Below are 17,071 nucleotides of genomic sequence, written 5' to 3' on the forward strand. Positions count from 1 at the left end.
TTATGATTTAAAGGCTTTAAAAAAAAAAAAAAAAAAGCCATGGTTTAGTAATAAATCAACTTATTTAATCCTTAGATGAATTAAGTTGTTTCAGATTTTAAATCAAAAAACACTTTCCATGACACATCTTGGAAATCTGCCTATTTCTTTAAAATATATACACAAACACTATCATACTCTAGATCAGAGGCTGAAACTGCAGCCCACGGGAACAAATCTAGCTGATAGGCTATTTTTGAAAGTCAGGATTTATTGGAACACAGCCACATGCATTATATTGTGCATTAGCTAGGGCTACTTTTGCACTACAACACCAGAGTTGAGTACTTGAGGCAGAAACCACATAGCTAACAAGGCCAACAATATTTACTGTTAGCCCTTTATGGAAAAGTTTGCTGAAATAGGTTATAAAATATTATAAGCTGAATTGGGTAATGTATCCAAAAAGGATTAGGGAAAGAAAAAAGTCAAACAAATATTAAAATATACACCTAAATTTAATGCCCCATATTGCCATTCTAAAATCCTAAAAATATAAGCCTAATTGCAATCAAAACTAAAATATGTAAATTTGGTTACATAAAATTTAAAAAAAATACAGAAGCATATTAATATTTTATTTAGAATAACGAAGTATATATCTTATTACCTCCTAAAATTAGTTCAAGCCAACTATTATTTCTGTTATAAATAGAACTTGTATTTGTTTTATACAAATTATGTTTTTACCTGCTAATGGCTTGTTCCTCATCAGTTATTCCAGTCTCCCTGAATGCCCTGTTTGATTCTGCCAAACTCAAGGCAATTGCTCTCTGAAGATCATCTTTATCATCTCCAGTGAGATCAATCACATCTGAAAAGCAAAACCATCTTTCTCAAAATTAAAAGTCAAACAAAATGAAAGGTAATTCTTATCATGGAGATTTTACGCCCAATATAGTTTTTCAAACCAAAGTCAGCAATGACTTAATTTTGTATTTCTTTTATAAAAGCCTATATAAAAAGAATGCAAACATGTTTTTAATTGTTTATACTCAGTATAACTCAATGTCCTTCTCTATAAAATATTCCTAAAGCAGTAAGAGCAGATATATTTTTCATTGCAGAAGAATCTTGGTATTACTATGAGGTCTCTTATTAAAAGCTAATAGGCAAGAAGACTGCTAAAAACCGTCAACAACAATTGAGATCAACATAATTAAACATTTACATTTATGCCTTATGAAGTTAAACCAAACACATACACATTATTTTGTTCATACTACCATCTAGGTATTTATCAAATTATAATAATAACAACTGAGCTTTCAAAAATGCATGTTTCAGAAACTAAATGACCACAGATACGTATTTTTTAAAGTCTGGAAGAGTGTGCCAATCTGTTAATAGTGGCTAACTCTGAAGAAGGAAGTTACAAGAGGTGGAATTGCAAGGATCTTTTACTTGTGATTTTAAACAGTTCTATACTGTCTGAATTATTTAATAAGTATGTAGTGCTTTTAATCTAAAAGATTCTCATTTCACAAAAATCAAAGAAATATGCAAATGAATGAAATTGATCAGCCTTCTTTTAACTCTTGAAGTTACAAATATTTGATCCAAAGAATAAAGGTTACAACTAATACCTTCTTCAGTAAAATCACTTTTAATCCAATTTCTAAATATATATTGCTCAATTTTCTTAACTCAGAAGATGCTCGATATCATTTAAATAATGATAAGAACCATAGTATGTGGTTAAGTAGGAAAGTGGCAACAGGCTACAAAACAAGATAGTGATAAAGAGAAAGAAGTGTATCTGCTATTACCTTTGCAGGGTTGGGGTTAAGTTTGTATTTTACAGATGTTTTGTATTCATTTTGCTTATTTGTGTTTTACATGTTTAAAAATTACTTATTTTTCTTTCTAACCACAGAATTTTACAAGAAGGAACAAACAAAAGAGGCAAAGGATGGGAGATAAGGTGCTTTCTTTCATTGTCCCACCTGGCTGTAAGGTTTTATATAGATACTGAAAAGAACATTTCCATTCCAAAAAAACAAAGAATGTATATCGATGGTTTCAAAAGTCTGCTATTGTTATTATCACTTTTTCCAAAGAGAAACTTAAAAGAATATTTAAAATATTAGGAAGACTAGCTGGCCATTTTTTTTTTTTTTCTTTTTTAATGTCTATAGAGAATATAAGACCTCACAAAAACAGTCGGGCTAAATACATTCAATCAGGTAAAGTGTGGAAGACAACTACATAGCAAAGTAATTGAAATGATGCCCTCAGGCCAAAGGACTGCTGCAAGGTCCAAGTCTACCCAGAGCCTAACTGAGATGGGGAGGGCATACCCTGTAACTGGAGAGTCTAGCTCAAATACTGATGAGGAAGCAGCCAGGACTCGGGAGGTAGGAAACGCCTCATAAAAATGAGAGCTATCATGGTCATTAAAATGTCTATAACCTGAGTAAGTAAAGGGAAGACAATGAAAGAGAAAATAATTTGAAAACCCAAAGAAGCAGAAACATAGGTTGTAGTGATTCCATCAATTTGCCCTTAGACTCCATTCTCTAATCTTCCTAGTGTGCTTACTTTAACTAAAGAAACTAAAGTGATTAAAAAAAAAAAAAAATCTATCTTCTCTATTCACTTGCATTTAGGGTTCTGGATAAAATTTAGGTTACACCAGTTGGATGCACTAACATGAGACTTGAAAGGCAGAAGCAGGGGGGAAGTATTTATCCTGCAGCCTTTGGCTGTTTTCTCCAGCATGATTGAATGATGTAAGCTGTTCCACAGAAGCATTTCAGCATCCAATTTCCAGCGTCAGGGATGTCAAGAGGTAGAGTAGAAGTGGCAGCTAGACTCTGCATTCCAATGCCCAGGCATAGTTCAGTGGGGGTTATCTTATCCTGGCTTCCTGTTCCCTGGACTGCAGCTACAGAGATATGTTCTTGAACACAGTAGCACCCTTCCCAACTGTGGCAGAGGTGGTGGCTTCCCTGGCTGGTCAGTCCTGCCATGATCTGGAAGTCAATTCAGGAGGCTGAGCTAGAGATCCCTCCTCCAGTCCCTCCACTGATTTTTTTTTTTAAGAACCTAATACCCTGTATTAAATTCCTTCTCTGAAAATATCTAGAATGTTTACTGTTTCATGACTGACAACTAAACCCAAAGGACAAGAGAAGACACTCACTTAGCAACAGCAATAACTTACACGTACAGCTTTTCATAATTTATCAACTGCAATTCAAACAACAGGAAGGCAAAAAAAGAAAAATAAGCCAAGATGGGTTTTTCCCCACCCTATTTCATAAATGACAGAGTTCGGAGAAGTGAGGCACAACATGTAAGAATAGAGAATGGTGCACAGGCATCAAATGTAAGTCTTCTAACTCTTAAACCCAGTGATCTTTCTGCTTACTGGGAGTTCTGTACAGCCTACTGATCCCTGAGGTGCCATGGCCCTTTGAAAACTGGCAGGGGTGGATGCATTAAGTAAAAAATTATATTTAAAATAATACTCAGATATAATCTGCCTTTTCTATTGTAGTCTCATTTGCACTAATGATGCAAAAACAATAGTGGGTAAAGCTGCTGCATTTTAGCTCAAACCAGGCCAGCAGCACCAAGTTGTATGAGTAATTCATTGCATTTCTCACAAATATGAATACTCACTGTATAAAAAAAAATGTTTCTTTTAGAATTACTGTATTTGATGAAAAGACAAATACTTTACTTTATTAAATCCCAAACTTTGATATGTGGGAGGTTCTTAAAAAATTCTATGTGACCAAATAGAAAGTATACATAAAGTGCTTGGGCTCCACATCCAAAGCATGCTGTTGCTGAAGAAAATAACACCAGCTGAGTGCAATGTTTAAGTTACAAGCTGAACTGATTTTTTTCATAGAACACCATTTTTACTTAAAAGAACAACTGTCATATTACAAACTATGATTATTTGGACTTCAGTTTGGCAAATATTTTCTCAAAAAATAAAAAAAAAAAGTGAACCTGTCACTTTATGAAAAACAAATGAGAATTTTTTTGTTGGCAACAATAGTAATTTTCAAGCGAAAATAAGAACTTTGAAAAAATGTGTTTCTACCACTCTGAGTTTGCTATCTTCCCAATACTTAAAAGGCTTCTTAATTGAAACAAGTGGTGATATTAACAAATTCAATCTTTTCTTATATAATAGACATTCCTCCAACACTTGGAAAGAAATCTTTTCAAATTACCCATGCATAGAATTACAAAATCATGCATGGGTAAAAGATCCATCAAAGAACAAAACAGATTAATCGATTTTAATGTAACACAGCAGGAAAAGATCACGGATACCACCCATAAAAGCACTAATGTGATTTCAAATTCTACATTACAATTTATCTGTAAGAAATTACCACTTCTCAAGTTTTTTGGTCCAGTATTAAAAAGAACATCCATTATTATCCAAATGACTATTATCCAAATGTAAAATCATTCCTTCCTTTTTATATCTTTATACATCAATGTTAAACCATATTTTCCTCACAAATTTAAACCAAAACAACTTATTGCAGAGAATGAAAATCTTTAGAATTAGATTTGAGACTCTAGCACTCTCTTAATAGGTAAACATTAGAAATTTCCAACAATGTACTCTTATTTTGTTTCAGAATTTCATAAAAATGTTATTTATGCAAACATGTAATAGATTGATATCTTAATATAAATTTAAAAATATCCTGGCTTGGCGCCCGAGGCACAGTGGTTACGGTGCCAGCCACATACACCCAGGCCAGCTAAACAACAATGACAACTGCCCCCCAAAAAGCTGAGCATTGTGGTGGGTGCCTGTAGTACCAGCTACTCAGGAGGCTGAATCACTTAAGCCCAAAAGTTTGAGGGTGCTGTGAGCTGTGACACCATAGCATTCTACCAAGAATGACATACTAAAGATTCTGTCTCAAAAAAAAAAAAAAATCCTAAAGTTTTTCTCTCTAATACAGTAAACATTTTATAGAGACAAAAGCTCTTGAAGGTCTACAATAGTTTTTATGGGTAAAAAGGGGTCCTGAGATCAAAAATACAAGAATTTTATCTACTCTGTGTTCTTAGGTATAAATATTTTTATAAAACAAATCATAATTGGAAATTTTTTTTCTGTGGTTTTTGCAATGTGAAAAAATTTGAATTAATTGTCAAGAGATAAATATCAGGAAACTGTATGTCAGTAATAACAGATATGTCCTCCTTCCTTCTTTAGGGGGAAAAGACCCTCAGGAGACCTGGCCACATGATTTCTGCCTGGCAATGGTCATTAGGACAAAGCCAGAGGGTGGTGCAGCATCGGCAGCTCTCTTCAGACAGAAGATGTGCTTTCCACTTTGCCCCCATCCCCAACACTTCCTACCATCTTACACTTGGCCAGCCACACACACTCACATTACCTGCCTTGCCCTCACATCACAGAAAACATCATAAAGAAATGATACTTGTACCACTATAAAAGGATAAAGCTGCTTGTGGCTGGACTGACCACGGTCAATCGCTCTACCTACCCTACCCTTTTCCAGCATCTCCATTAGTTGAGGGGTTCAGTACCTCTGTACCCCAGCTGGGGATCTGAGCCTGCAACCCCTGTTATGGAAGAACAGTGGTCTTAAAGCTACAAGGTTGGTTGAGGCCAGACACTAACAATCCTTAACCGAAAACAATGGGAGAAATAATAGAGAAGATTTATTTTCTGTAATTTCACAGTAATTATAATAATTTTCTCAACGATATTCCCTTTACTCCATAAAGTTGCTTCTATCCATAGGATATTTTAGAACGATATGGCAATCTTGAAAGAAGAACATCATCACCTACTCACATACCAAATTCACACAGTTTTTTAAGATCAGCTACTGACAAAGTGAAATGTTATTTCAGTGGCCAGTGGCGTGGTTAAACCTAAATTTCTTATTTTTCTGGAACCAGGGGAACAATAATTTGCATAAAATATGTAACACACTACCAGTTTTAAAATGACAACCAGGGGAACAATAATTTGCATAAAATATGTAACACATTACCAGTTTTAAAATGACAACTAGCCTCCGTATTTTCTTATAGGCCTACAAAAGTAAGAATAAGCTTGGCTGTAAACAATTTCTAATTGGTAAAAGTCAATTATAAAAATTTAGCCTTTATAAAAATTACATCCAAATGTCAAAGCACTGTAAATATTCTTCTATCTATGCCAAGGCAAGACTGTGGTAAAACACTCAAAATTTTGTTTTTAACCAACCCTCCAACCAGGATTAGCAAGAGCTCAATTCAACAGCAGATGTATGGAAGTGTTAGTTGGGTACCACTATATAAAATCATGTTACAAAAGCAAATAAGTAGTAATCTACATTCTTTTTTTTTATGAGCTAATTCAACATTCTTAAGAGTATCAAAATTCAAACATTTTTCCTATAAAGTCAGACATATAATCCAAAACACAATACTCATCCTAATAAATCTTTCACTTTTGAAGGAATTACCATGTAAGTAAAACTTTATATCCCAACTACCAAACATTTTTCTAACTCCAAGATTTATGTAGTCATCAACTCACCAATGAATTAGACTTTAAATACATATGAATTGCTCATAGCTAAAAATTCATTTTCCCATGAAAATACTATATTAAATGACAAAGTTTCCAAGTTAGTTCACAAAAGCCTATTTAGCCCATCATCTATAATATATATAAAGATTTTGAATTCCGAAGAGGAAATAGAAAAGTTCTTGTGTTGTTTTTCTTATTTCCATTAGGAGTAATAATAGTTGTTTTCTATATATAAGCCAAGTTGATGCCTATCACCAGCAAAGACTTCTAGGTGGGGGAGTGACATAAGCAGAAAAAAACTCCAGAGACTTAAGAATAAGAGTTTGATCGACAAGCGTGGAAGAGTTTGGGAAGAAGTATGTCTGTGTAATAAGAATATGTAGTGGAGCAGAAGCAACTGAAGGAAGAAGTTTGCATATAAACTGACAGACCTGTAAACTAAATGGTTGCTTTACTAGATAAGGTGAAATAAAAAAAACAAAACTAAACTAATCCTGGGCTACCAGAAGAATGGGGATACCTTTTAAAGAGAAAGGCAAATATGAACATTAGATGTACAGCAGATCAATAATGAGAATCCTGCCATTTCCAGCTACACTCACTCAACTTCAAGCAGGCTATATCCTCACTATTCACTCGAAAAGCAAACATACTCCTGCCTCAGGCCCTGGCCCTGGCTGCACAGTCCTCAGATAGCCACAGGGTTCACTCTTGTGCTTTGCTCAGGTATGCGAATGAACGTGTCCTCATCCAAGAGGCATTCCTGAGCACACTACTGAAATACGCCATGCCCACCCCGCATCGTTCCTCTGCCACCCTTTGTTTCTTTGCCCAGCTCTACTGCTCATTGTGAACTTACTATTCCTGCATATCATCTATTTCTTGTATACTGTCTTTCCCCTCTGTAAACTGAGACTCTGTAGGGTTTTCATAACCTACAAAGTACCTATCACTTTATGACACAATTGACAAATATTTGTTGAATAAAGACTACACAATAGAGATATAAATTAGTAAGTCATCTTCATAGCAGCACTAATTAGAAGACTTAAGAATATATCCTTCAACCATCCAAAATTTTTGTGAAATGACAAAGAAAAAGCCCTAAGTTGTCATGTTAAAAACAAGAAGATATTAATGATGTAAATTGCTTCCCATCCCACACTCCAATTCTCCCCTGCCTTCAGTCAGCTTCCTTAAGATGTTCCAACTTTTCTAATCTTCTCACGCCTAAATTCAGATTCTCTGAAAAAGTGTTGTATAGAACTCTCTGTGATAACAGACATGTACCACAATCTGCACTGTCCGATGTCACAGTCGCTAAGGTTGAGTGCTGGATTTCAGTTAACTGTAATTGCCACATGTTATTAGCAGCAACCATCTTGAATGCCCAGGTCTAAATAGTTCTGTTTTTAAAAGACTGCTAAAATTACAAAAGCAGCTTTGGTAAGTAGTAAGGGACTCATTAATTCAGACTTTTGTCATTAATTATACTGGGTTTTTAAACTCAGACTGTGAAAAAAACTAAAATATTCTATATTTGTCAAAAAAAATATGAAAAGGCCTACGGCTATAATTCTTCCCCAAAACTAAAGAATACTCATAAAGTTATACAAGTCAATCTACATAAAGTTCATATCTAATATGTTTGAAGTGCCTAACTGCATCTAATAAGTTAAAAGTAACTTTCCTACCCATTAGACGTCAGTTTTCAGTTTAATTTTGAGTTCTGGTAAATCATCAAAATAGTTTTATGTATTAGAAATTTCTATGGACAAAGATTTAAGTTCCATTGTATTACTTTTTTTCTATCTGAAGTTATTTGTTTAGTAAATTTGAGGAATAATAAAAGTTATCAGTGTTCACTTAATAAAATCCCAAACTAAAATAGTGATTTATTCTCACTATGGGATATATTTATCACTTAATCCTTAAATCATTATTAGTCTGGCCAAGCAATATTAACCATAACCAGAATTCTAGGGCAGAACCTCAAGTGGCTTTAGAGAAACAAACACTCTGATTATAAATTCTTGAACAGTCTACCACGTAACGTTAACTCCACTGTGTTACACTAATTTCTCTAAAACTTAAGTCATTATGTGGCATTACTTTCTGTGTTAAAATTACCTACCCAAATCCCTCTTATCTTTTGATCCATACTTTGATTGCTCAATTGTAGCACATCTTGTTCTGGTAGGCATATACTGTTTTTGTCCTGTTTTAAAAAAGTTCAAAAGAATTTAATGGTCATGAAATAAGGAATATTACCATTAGATTTCAAATTGGGCAAAAGCCTTTTAGGGTCATGTCTATGACAGAGTTTGCCAAGACACAAAAACTTTGCAGAATCTCTCCTTTCCTAAGTACATCTAATCTACTCAAAACCTTTTGCAGTCTTCCTACCCCGTTTCCATTGGTATTTCTGACTGGAAAACTCCAAAGCAATTTTATTATCAATTTAAGCTGGGACAGAAGACATTCATTTGACAACCTACAAGACCATATCTGGACAGGAGAGCCAGGCTATGAAAAAAGTTGCCCAGAATTTTTGCTAATTATAGTACAAATGACTTCAGCCTTTTCCCAGAACTCAATGGAGTATGAAATTACAGTATGAAATGTTACCAAAGTAACACAAAGAAACCAGGTATACTATTTCTAAATTTCTTATTAGGTAGAGTACACACTTTCTTGGAAATGTTTCTTTTTTTCCCAAAAATGAAAAGTAAAAATAGACTACAAAGGTCTACGATTATTCTGCTAACTACTAAAAACGTAATTACTTATTCAATTTAAATGATGGTTCACAAATATAAGTGTTCTTCAAATCAAGTGGCATAATTTATTTTAGCCTCTGATAATAAAGGAAAATTTCCCCACAAGCTCCAAATATAACCTCCAAAGGATACTAGTTTAAAAACTTAACTTTTCTAATCATAAAAATAATTTTTAAATGGGGAGGTGCCTGTGGCTCAAAGGAGTAGGGCGCCAGCCCCATATGGGTTCAAGCCCAGCCCCAGCCAAAAACTGACAAAAAGAAATTTTTAAATGTGCTTTACTCCTTCTAATAAAGACTTAGTTGTAAACAGTTATATTCCAGCTTATATAAACAAGGAATTCCATGTATTTGGTATTAAACAGATTTCTATTTCCAAACAAAGATGTATTGTCAGCACTACAATCAATAGATGGCACACACTTAAAAGTCAGCCTGACTCTGTTTATACTTCAGCCCTGCTTGTAAGAGATTTCACACCTCAAAAAGTAGAAAGAAAAAAATGACTAAAAATAAAAGTCCCTGCCATATTGGAAAGAACTACGTTAAACTGTGATATACGATGTATTTCCTATAAAATTGAGAAAATTCTTAAAAAGGGTTTTTAAATCTACAACAATCCCTTGAAAACTTCCTTACACTGTGATAGTTCTACCATTCTGCATTCCTCTAGCTCTTATACAACTTCTTTTGATAGAGGCCTGAATTTGAATATATATTCATTTCTAATTATTTTCTGTCTTTTCTTCACACATGTAAATTTCATTTTTTTCTAAGAATTGAAAGTACACAAGACTTCATTTCTCAACAGTATTCTAATACTGTTTTTAATATACCTGCTGAACGCAAGACATATCTTTACTTTCTCAGTTTTAGACCATGTACATAGTGACACTGTATTATGACACAGTGTTAGGTGATCTAAATTTTTTTATTTCAGATTAATATGATGGTGCAACAATTAGGTTACAATGTGTGCGTTTGTTAGGTAAAGTCCCTGTTGTAGTTGTGTCTCCTGCACTCAGGTGGTGTGCCAAATACCCTCACACTGTGCCTATTAGGTGGGAGCACATCGATTCCACCCCCCTTCCTCTCTCCCCTCCCCCTTCTCCCAACCTGAATTGACTTTCTCTCTTTTGTGGGTGAGCATTAGTTCATCTACTGGCTTCATAATAGTATTTAGTACATTGGATACTTGCTTTTCCATTTTTATGATACTTTACTAAGAAATACGTTTCAACCTCATCAGGTAAATACAAAAGATGTAAAGTTTCCACCTTCTTTTAAGGCTGGATAGTACTCCATGGTATACATACACCCTGGTTTATTAATCCATTCATGGGTTCATGGGCTCTTACGTTGTTTCTACATCTTGCATGACCTAAATTTAATTGCTGAAATCAGGGTTATTTCCTAAGGCAACTATACTTCTGAGAACTTTATAAAAAAATGGCACAACTATGTTGAATGGAAAAGTATTATTACTACTCCAACAGCTATTTTTTCCCCAGTTTAATATTGATATTATCCTAATACAATTACCATATTAAATTCCTAAAACGGTTTGCTTCTCGACCTCAAACCAACTTTATGGACACACTATCCCAATTAGCATCCTGATTAGAAAGACAGCATGGTCTATAGATAAAGGACCACAATAGCAAACAATTCACTCAAGACAACAGTCGATCGGTTGATGTGAAATCAGAAACTCCAATTTTCTACCATTTATTTCAAGTGGAAAATAAAATTACTTAGTAAGTATTTTTCAAGGGATACATACACAAAAACACTTTTTATTGATCAGCAAATCAGACACAGGCCTTCTCAATTAGGTAAACTTCTACCAGGGCACCTCCTCAAATTTCACTTCATCTTATATAACATCTTCATTATTCCTTATTTAAAGTCTTGAATGAGTTCTAACATTTGGCTTAAGTAATATTTTCTCACTTTTGCACAGTAATATCTTCTTTTATCTATAATCTATCTTTTTATACATATAATACTATCTCATGTTACAAAGTGTACTGTCTATATTAAGAGTTCACAACTATCTATCTAAAATCTTGTTATCCTTCCAACTAGAAAACTGAACTGTGTTTAATCTATTTCTTATTTGCTTCATTTAAACCAATAGCCTTTAGACAAAAAAAAAAAAATCCTTTTCTCTCTTCCTTTTACTATCTATTCATTATTCCTCTATTTATACCACTTCTCTGTTTTCTAACTTCTTGCAACAAGCTTCTCAACCTCATTCGCTTTCATTGGTTTTGAAAGAGCTTTTCTACACATAACATCAAAAATAATTCAACAAACACTTTTGAATACCAATGATATCCAAGCAAATAATTTCAAAATAACACAATATTCATTAAGATAGAAGTATGCCTTGGATGTTGGAGAAGCACTTGTTTCTGATATACAAAGCAGGGAAAATATTCTCCAGGAAACAACCTCTGAACAAATCTTCTAAAACCAGAACTAATTAGGCTGGAGAGAGGAAGACCAGAGGGAATTCCAGACAAAAGGAATATCAAGTGTAAAGACAGAGAAAATAAGTAACACTGAGTGATGAAAACCAAGGCCATTCTGTATTTTCATAGTATAAAATGAAAAGAGAACAGTGGAAAACGAGGCTAGAGGTGTGGATGGGGGCCAAGTCACAGGCTGTCTTGCACTCAAATATAAGCAAGTACGTGTGTCTTCAGAGACAAAACTTCTCCCATCACCTAGTAACTGTGAGAGACAGAAGTATTCTAGCTCGGGCTGACCTCGTATCTTGTGGAGCCAAAATACCAAGATTACCCTGAAAATTGGAAATTAAAATATTTTGTCAATAAACTTTAAACAGTGTTTGATATCAATCAAAACCCATAAACGTCTATGTGACTACGCTCTGTCTAGCTATTTCCTAATTCTGAGATGGTCTATAAACAAAAACAGAAACTCTTTTCAAACACGTTAAAAATCAAATTTGGAAAATCCATAATATATAAAAATATTTATATCTTACAAAGTACAATTATTAAACTATAATGAGATATGGAGATGGCTGAACCTATGTTTTTAAAACCCTGAGTGCTAAATAAAGTATTCACTTCATGAAGAAAAACTAGAGTCCCATGTAAAATCTTCCATATGAACGCATGTGTGTGCCTGTATCTCCAAAATACTTTTTCCAGGGGGTTTCATTGACTTTTGTTTTGTTTGGGATGAAAAGAGATTTTATACCACAGCACTACACTGTTTCCCCAACTCTTTACTTGGAAGAAGGTAAGAAAGAAGAGAAACTGTTCAGTGGTAAGCCTGTCAGTAATCAGAGACACTTTACTTTCAACAGTAATACTAGGCTTTCACAACACTTGAGACCCTCAAAACAAATGACTGTGCCCATTTAAGATTCTAGGAATTTGTCTTTTCATGAATATGATACCTGTAGCAAAAAATACTGCATGAAATGCTCCATGAAAAGATACGTAATATATTTTCCTTCCAATCTGCAAAAAATATAATGAAGCTGCACTACACTAAAAAGAGCCAAGGTGAACGTAGCTCTTTATTTGCTCTTTACCTCTGCTCAAGCAAAATTATTACCAAGAAAATTTTTTCAGTAAATTTCTTATTTAAAATATTTAAGAAACAAAACTTACTTGTGTCTGCTTGGCTCCCCACGCTGATGTATCTGTCATTGCCAGGAAGTGCTGTCTGGTAGTACGTTGTCTCCTCTTGCTGAGGGGTCTTGGCATTCTTGGCAGTAAGAAAAGCCACTGCTAATTCCAGGTTTCCATTACTATCCTTCAAACATCAAGACAGGAACATCGCATGCTTTGGAATAATTCTGCATACTCTATGAAAATTTAGGCAATTCTCTCTATAATAACTAATACAGTGGAACCTCCGCTGTTGACCACCTCCCTACAGTGACCACGTCCTCAAGTTGATCTAATTTTCATAGACCACACAAGCACATGAGCGTATCAGTACAGCTGCCCTAGCTCCTTAAGTTGACCATCTCCATCTGTTGTCCAGTTTATAACAGTCCCTTGAGTGGTCAACTTATAGAGGTTCTACCATATTTTACAGCAAAAATCACTTTCAGATTTGAAAGTATTTTATTTGTGATTCTAATTTTATAGTGTAAATTCATCATATCAAAGTATCATGTATCAACAGTAATACCTTTTTATTAATTAAAATAATAAAATATGAAAATTAATTCTCTAATTTCTTTGTTTTCCACTACTTTCCTATCTGCTTAATAAAAGTCAACCACAAATTTTACTTTTAAACAAATAAACTAAAAAATAATTTTCTGGAACTTGCTATACCAAAGAGTACAAAATGAATACTTAAAATAGTACTTCTGCAAACAAGGATAATAAAAAATATTCCCTTTAATTTGGGCATGACATATATACTCTGGGCAAACCTAACAAGCAAAATGTCAAAGACTCATAACAAGAAAATAGCAAAATGGACTGAAGCTTGATAGTACAGAGAGACATATAAGAACTCCAGACAGAAATACTTAGTACTGTCAAAACAGTAATTCTAACCCAAATTAAATACTGTAAATCAGGCGTCCTCAAACTTTTTAAACAAGGGGCCACTTCACTGTCCCTCAGACGGTTGGAGGGCCAGACTATAGTTTAAAAAAAAAAAAAAACTATGAACAAATTCCTATGCACACTGCACATATCTTATTTTGAAGTAAAAAAACAAAACGGGAACAAACACAATCATACCGCTTCATGTGGCCCGCGGGCCGCAGTTTGAGGACCCCTGCGGTAAATAAAGTTTGCATAGTTCTCATCAAAAACATACCTGTACAAAATGATTCTAAAGTTTATTTAAAAGAAAGAAGATGCTAGAATAACTAAGAATTTTTAAAATGGCAAAATAATGAGAAAAGACTTGCCCAGTTGTATCTTTATATTCTCTGTCTGGTTGACAACAAATAAATAAAACATATAACACTAGCCCTATCTTTGTAACAGAAAGCAAGAACGTGGAAAGCTCTGTAGGCCCTAAGAACTTAAGCACACACAGGAATGTAACAAGAGGACAGTGGAGGGTTTTGGAAAGGAATGATAAGGTATAGACTTGTATTTTTAAAAGGTTCACACTGGCTATATATTAAGAGTAGACTAGAGGAGATAAAGGGCAGAAGCAGAAAATCCAACATTATTTGCTGTCTTATTAAATGTGTGAAGTGACAGAAGTAGGATCAGGATGATTCCAAAATTTTAGGCTCAAGTAACTGGGAAGAGTGAGTCCCCCCCCGCCCCCCAAAATCTACTCTACCTCTAGCAGTTCCAGCAGCCAGTAAGGAGAGAAAATAAGAGTGCAGTTTGAAAAGCACCACTGCCTTCAAGCAAGTTACCTGTCACAATCATTCTATGTTTCTCAAATGACTCATCCAAATATGGGTATAACATATGCTAGTGTTAGACAAGTAAACTAATTACTAAAGAAGTGTCAATAACAATATCTAACACTTACTATGCTTTCATATACTACTTCACATGATAACAAAAACTAAGGCAAGAATTTATACAAATTGAAGGTCATTTAACCTTATAGAGTTAAAAATAAATTCTCAAATTGGAAAGTGTTGAAATTGGCTCGACACTCATAGCACAGTGGTTACAGGGCTGGCCACATGCACCAAGGCTGGCGGGTTTGAACCCTGCCCAGACCAGCTAAACAACAACTGCAACAAAAAAAATAGCCAGGTGTTGTGGTGGGCGCCTGTAGCCCCAGCTACTTGGGAGGCTGAGGCAAGAGAATCACTTAAGCCCAGGAGTTTGACACCACAGCACTCTACCAAGGGTGACATAGTGAGACTCTGTCCCAAAAATAAATAAAAAATAAAAGTGTTGAAGTTAATTAATGAAATTAATTAATGACCACCCAGAAGTAGACTCCCTGTCAGTAGATAACTAGGAAAGTCAACTCATTATGAAATATCTTCTAATTTATAAAGAGCAACAATTAGGGCTTAAGTATACTGTTGTGCCTTAGCTACTGGTAACTGAAACAAAAATTTACCCCAGCAAGGTAATAGGTTTAGCCTTATACTCAGTGATATACTATGTATAATGGGAAAGGTACTTTCTGAAAATAGACATGGAATGATTTAATCATGCTATTTACCAAAACGCAGAAAGGACTAGTAACCATTTAAATGACATAATCATAAAAATCGAGATGTGACATTTCAGCTGCTTCTGTAATTATTCACAATAGCTTCAGAAGCCCCTCAATTAAGGTACTATTTTATCATTTTCCTGATGGGGAAATTAGGTGAAGCAAAGCTTCAATCAACTGTGGCAACCTGGGATTAGGCTGCTTGGTTTCTACTCCAAGCTCCTCCACATACCACCGGTGTGTCCTGGGCAAGTTACTTTAACCTCTCCGTTTCATCAGAGTTAAAATGGGAATTGACTTACAGAGTTATGAGGATGAGTTAGCCTGCGTATTTAAAATAGTTATTATCATTATGATGATTTTGATTGCATTCATCCCAAAGATAAATTGTTTCTAGAACCAATAAAGAACTTTTGGCTCAGAATTGAGAATTACATAATCAACTTTGTCTCATGAAGCAAGTTCCAAAAGATCAGAGCTGGGTCTATGGCTATGGTAGCAAAGTGCTAATTGTTTTTAGCCTCTAGTAGCAATAGACAGATAATCTTAAAATACTGTTCAGTTCCATCTCCTGAATATCTTGCATTCACTTGATCTTCTTCAATGCAAATATCCATTTGATTTAACTCTTCTGAGTATCTCTATGTAGAAATGAAGTTGCACTATGCTATAGACAAAATGATGCATTTTGTTTGTTGTGTATACTGAAAACTTCAAAGTTGAGTGTTCTTAAGGTATAATTAGTCGAATGGAAGCCAATTCATATTTCTCCATTTTAAAGACAAAATATAAACTTTTGGCCCTCTGTCAATTTTCTACTTTTCCATTTTCCTCTATATCAGCGCTTCTCAACCTATGGGTCACGACCCACAGGAACTGTATTAAAGGGCCGCAGCCTTAGGAAGGTTGAGAACCACTGCTCTACATCTTACTCTAACCCACTCACACTCCATTTAAACTCTAAAATCATGATTCTTGAGTAAAATCATCCATTAAAACTAGGATTCACATCCCACCATTTTGCCTAAAAAGCATTTCATATATGGAGAGAACATCTGTCACTTGAAGGTTCTGCAGACGGGACACAGACTGCCAAAGGCTAATACGCTCAAAATGGCAGTATGTTAACTGGGGACATTGCTCTGCACAAGTCCACTGCTGCGACTTTGCTCCTACTACACGCCACAACTAAAAACTCAACTTTCAAAAAGAGCATGCAGTGGAGATGAGGGTACACCACAAGCTGTAAGTCATAAAACAGAGGCCATACCTTCAAGGCTTGCTGTAGTATCTGGGTGTCATTAATGCCGGTGATTTCTCTCAGCTGATTCAAAAACGTCTGCTGGTGCTAGTAGAAAGGGGAAAAACAAAAACCATTACATTCTGAACTCAAAATATACAAAGAAAAGAAAATAAATGACCTGTGAGTTAAAAATTGCAGAATGAACTACAATAAAAAATAGAGCTTGAGAGATACTAAACAGAGTGCAATCATTTAGAATGAGCCTTATTCCATCTCATTATTTCCAAAAGAGAACCTCTTTACATGACTTCAGTAAGAA

General features: G+C 34.7%; 1 protein-coding gene across 3 annotated transcripts in view; it reads right to left on the reverse strand.

The window, feature by feature from the left end:
- Nucleotides 1–17,071, reverse strand: part of USP25 (ubiquitin specific peptidase 25) — a 143,509-nt gene that overhangs the window by 103,386 nt on the left and 23,052 nt on the right. For 2 of the 3 annotated variants that reach the window (XM_053564917.1, XM_053564915.1), the window contains exons 2-4: nucleotides 16,780–16,857; nucleotides 13,010–13,154; nucleotides 730–853 (exon numbers count right to left, since the gene is read on the reverse strand). In XM_053564917.1, the coding sequence (XP_053420892.1) occupies nucleotides 730–853; nucleotides 13,010–13,154; nucleotides 16,780–16,857 (347 nt within the window). Of the gene's footprint in view, nucleotides 1–729; nucleotides 854–8,711; nucleotides 8,795–13,009; nucleotides 13,155–16,779; nucleotides 16,858–17,071 lie in introns of those variants that run through there. The other variant, XM_053564916.1, reaches the window with a different exon arrangement.

The sequence above is a fragment of the Nycticebus coucang genome, chromosome 16 (genome assembly GCF_027406575.1).
Source record: "Nycticebus coucang isolate mNycCou1 chromosome 16, mNycCou1.pri, whole genome shotgun sequence".
In the NCBI taxonomy this organism is placed as follows: Eukaryota; Metazoa; Chordata; class Mammalia; order Primates; family Lorisidae; genus Nycticebus; species Nycticebus coucang.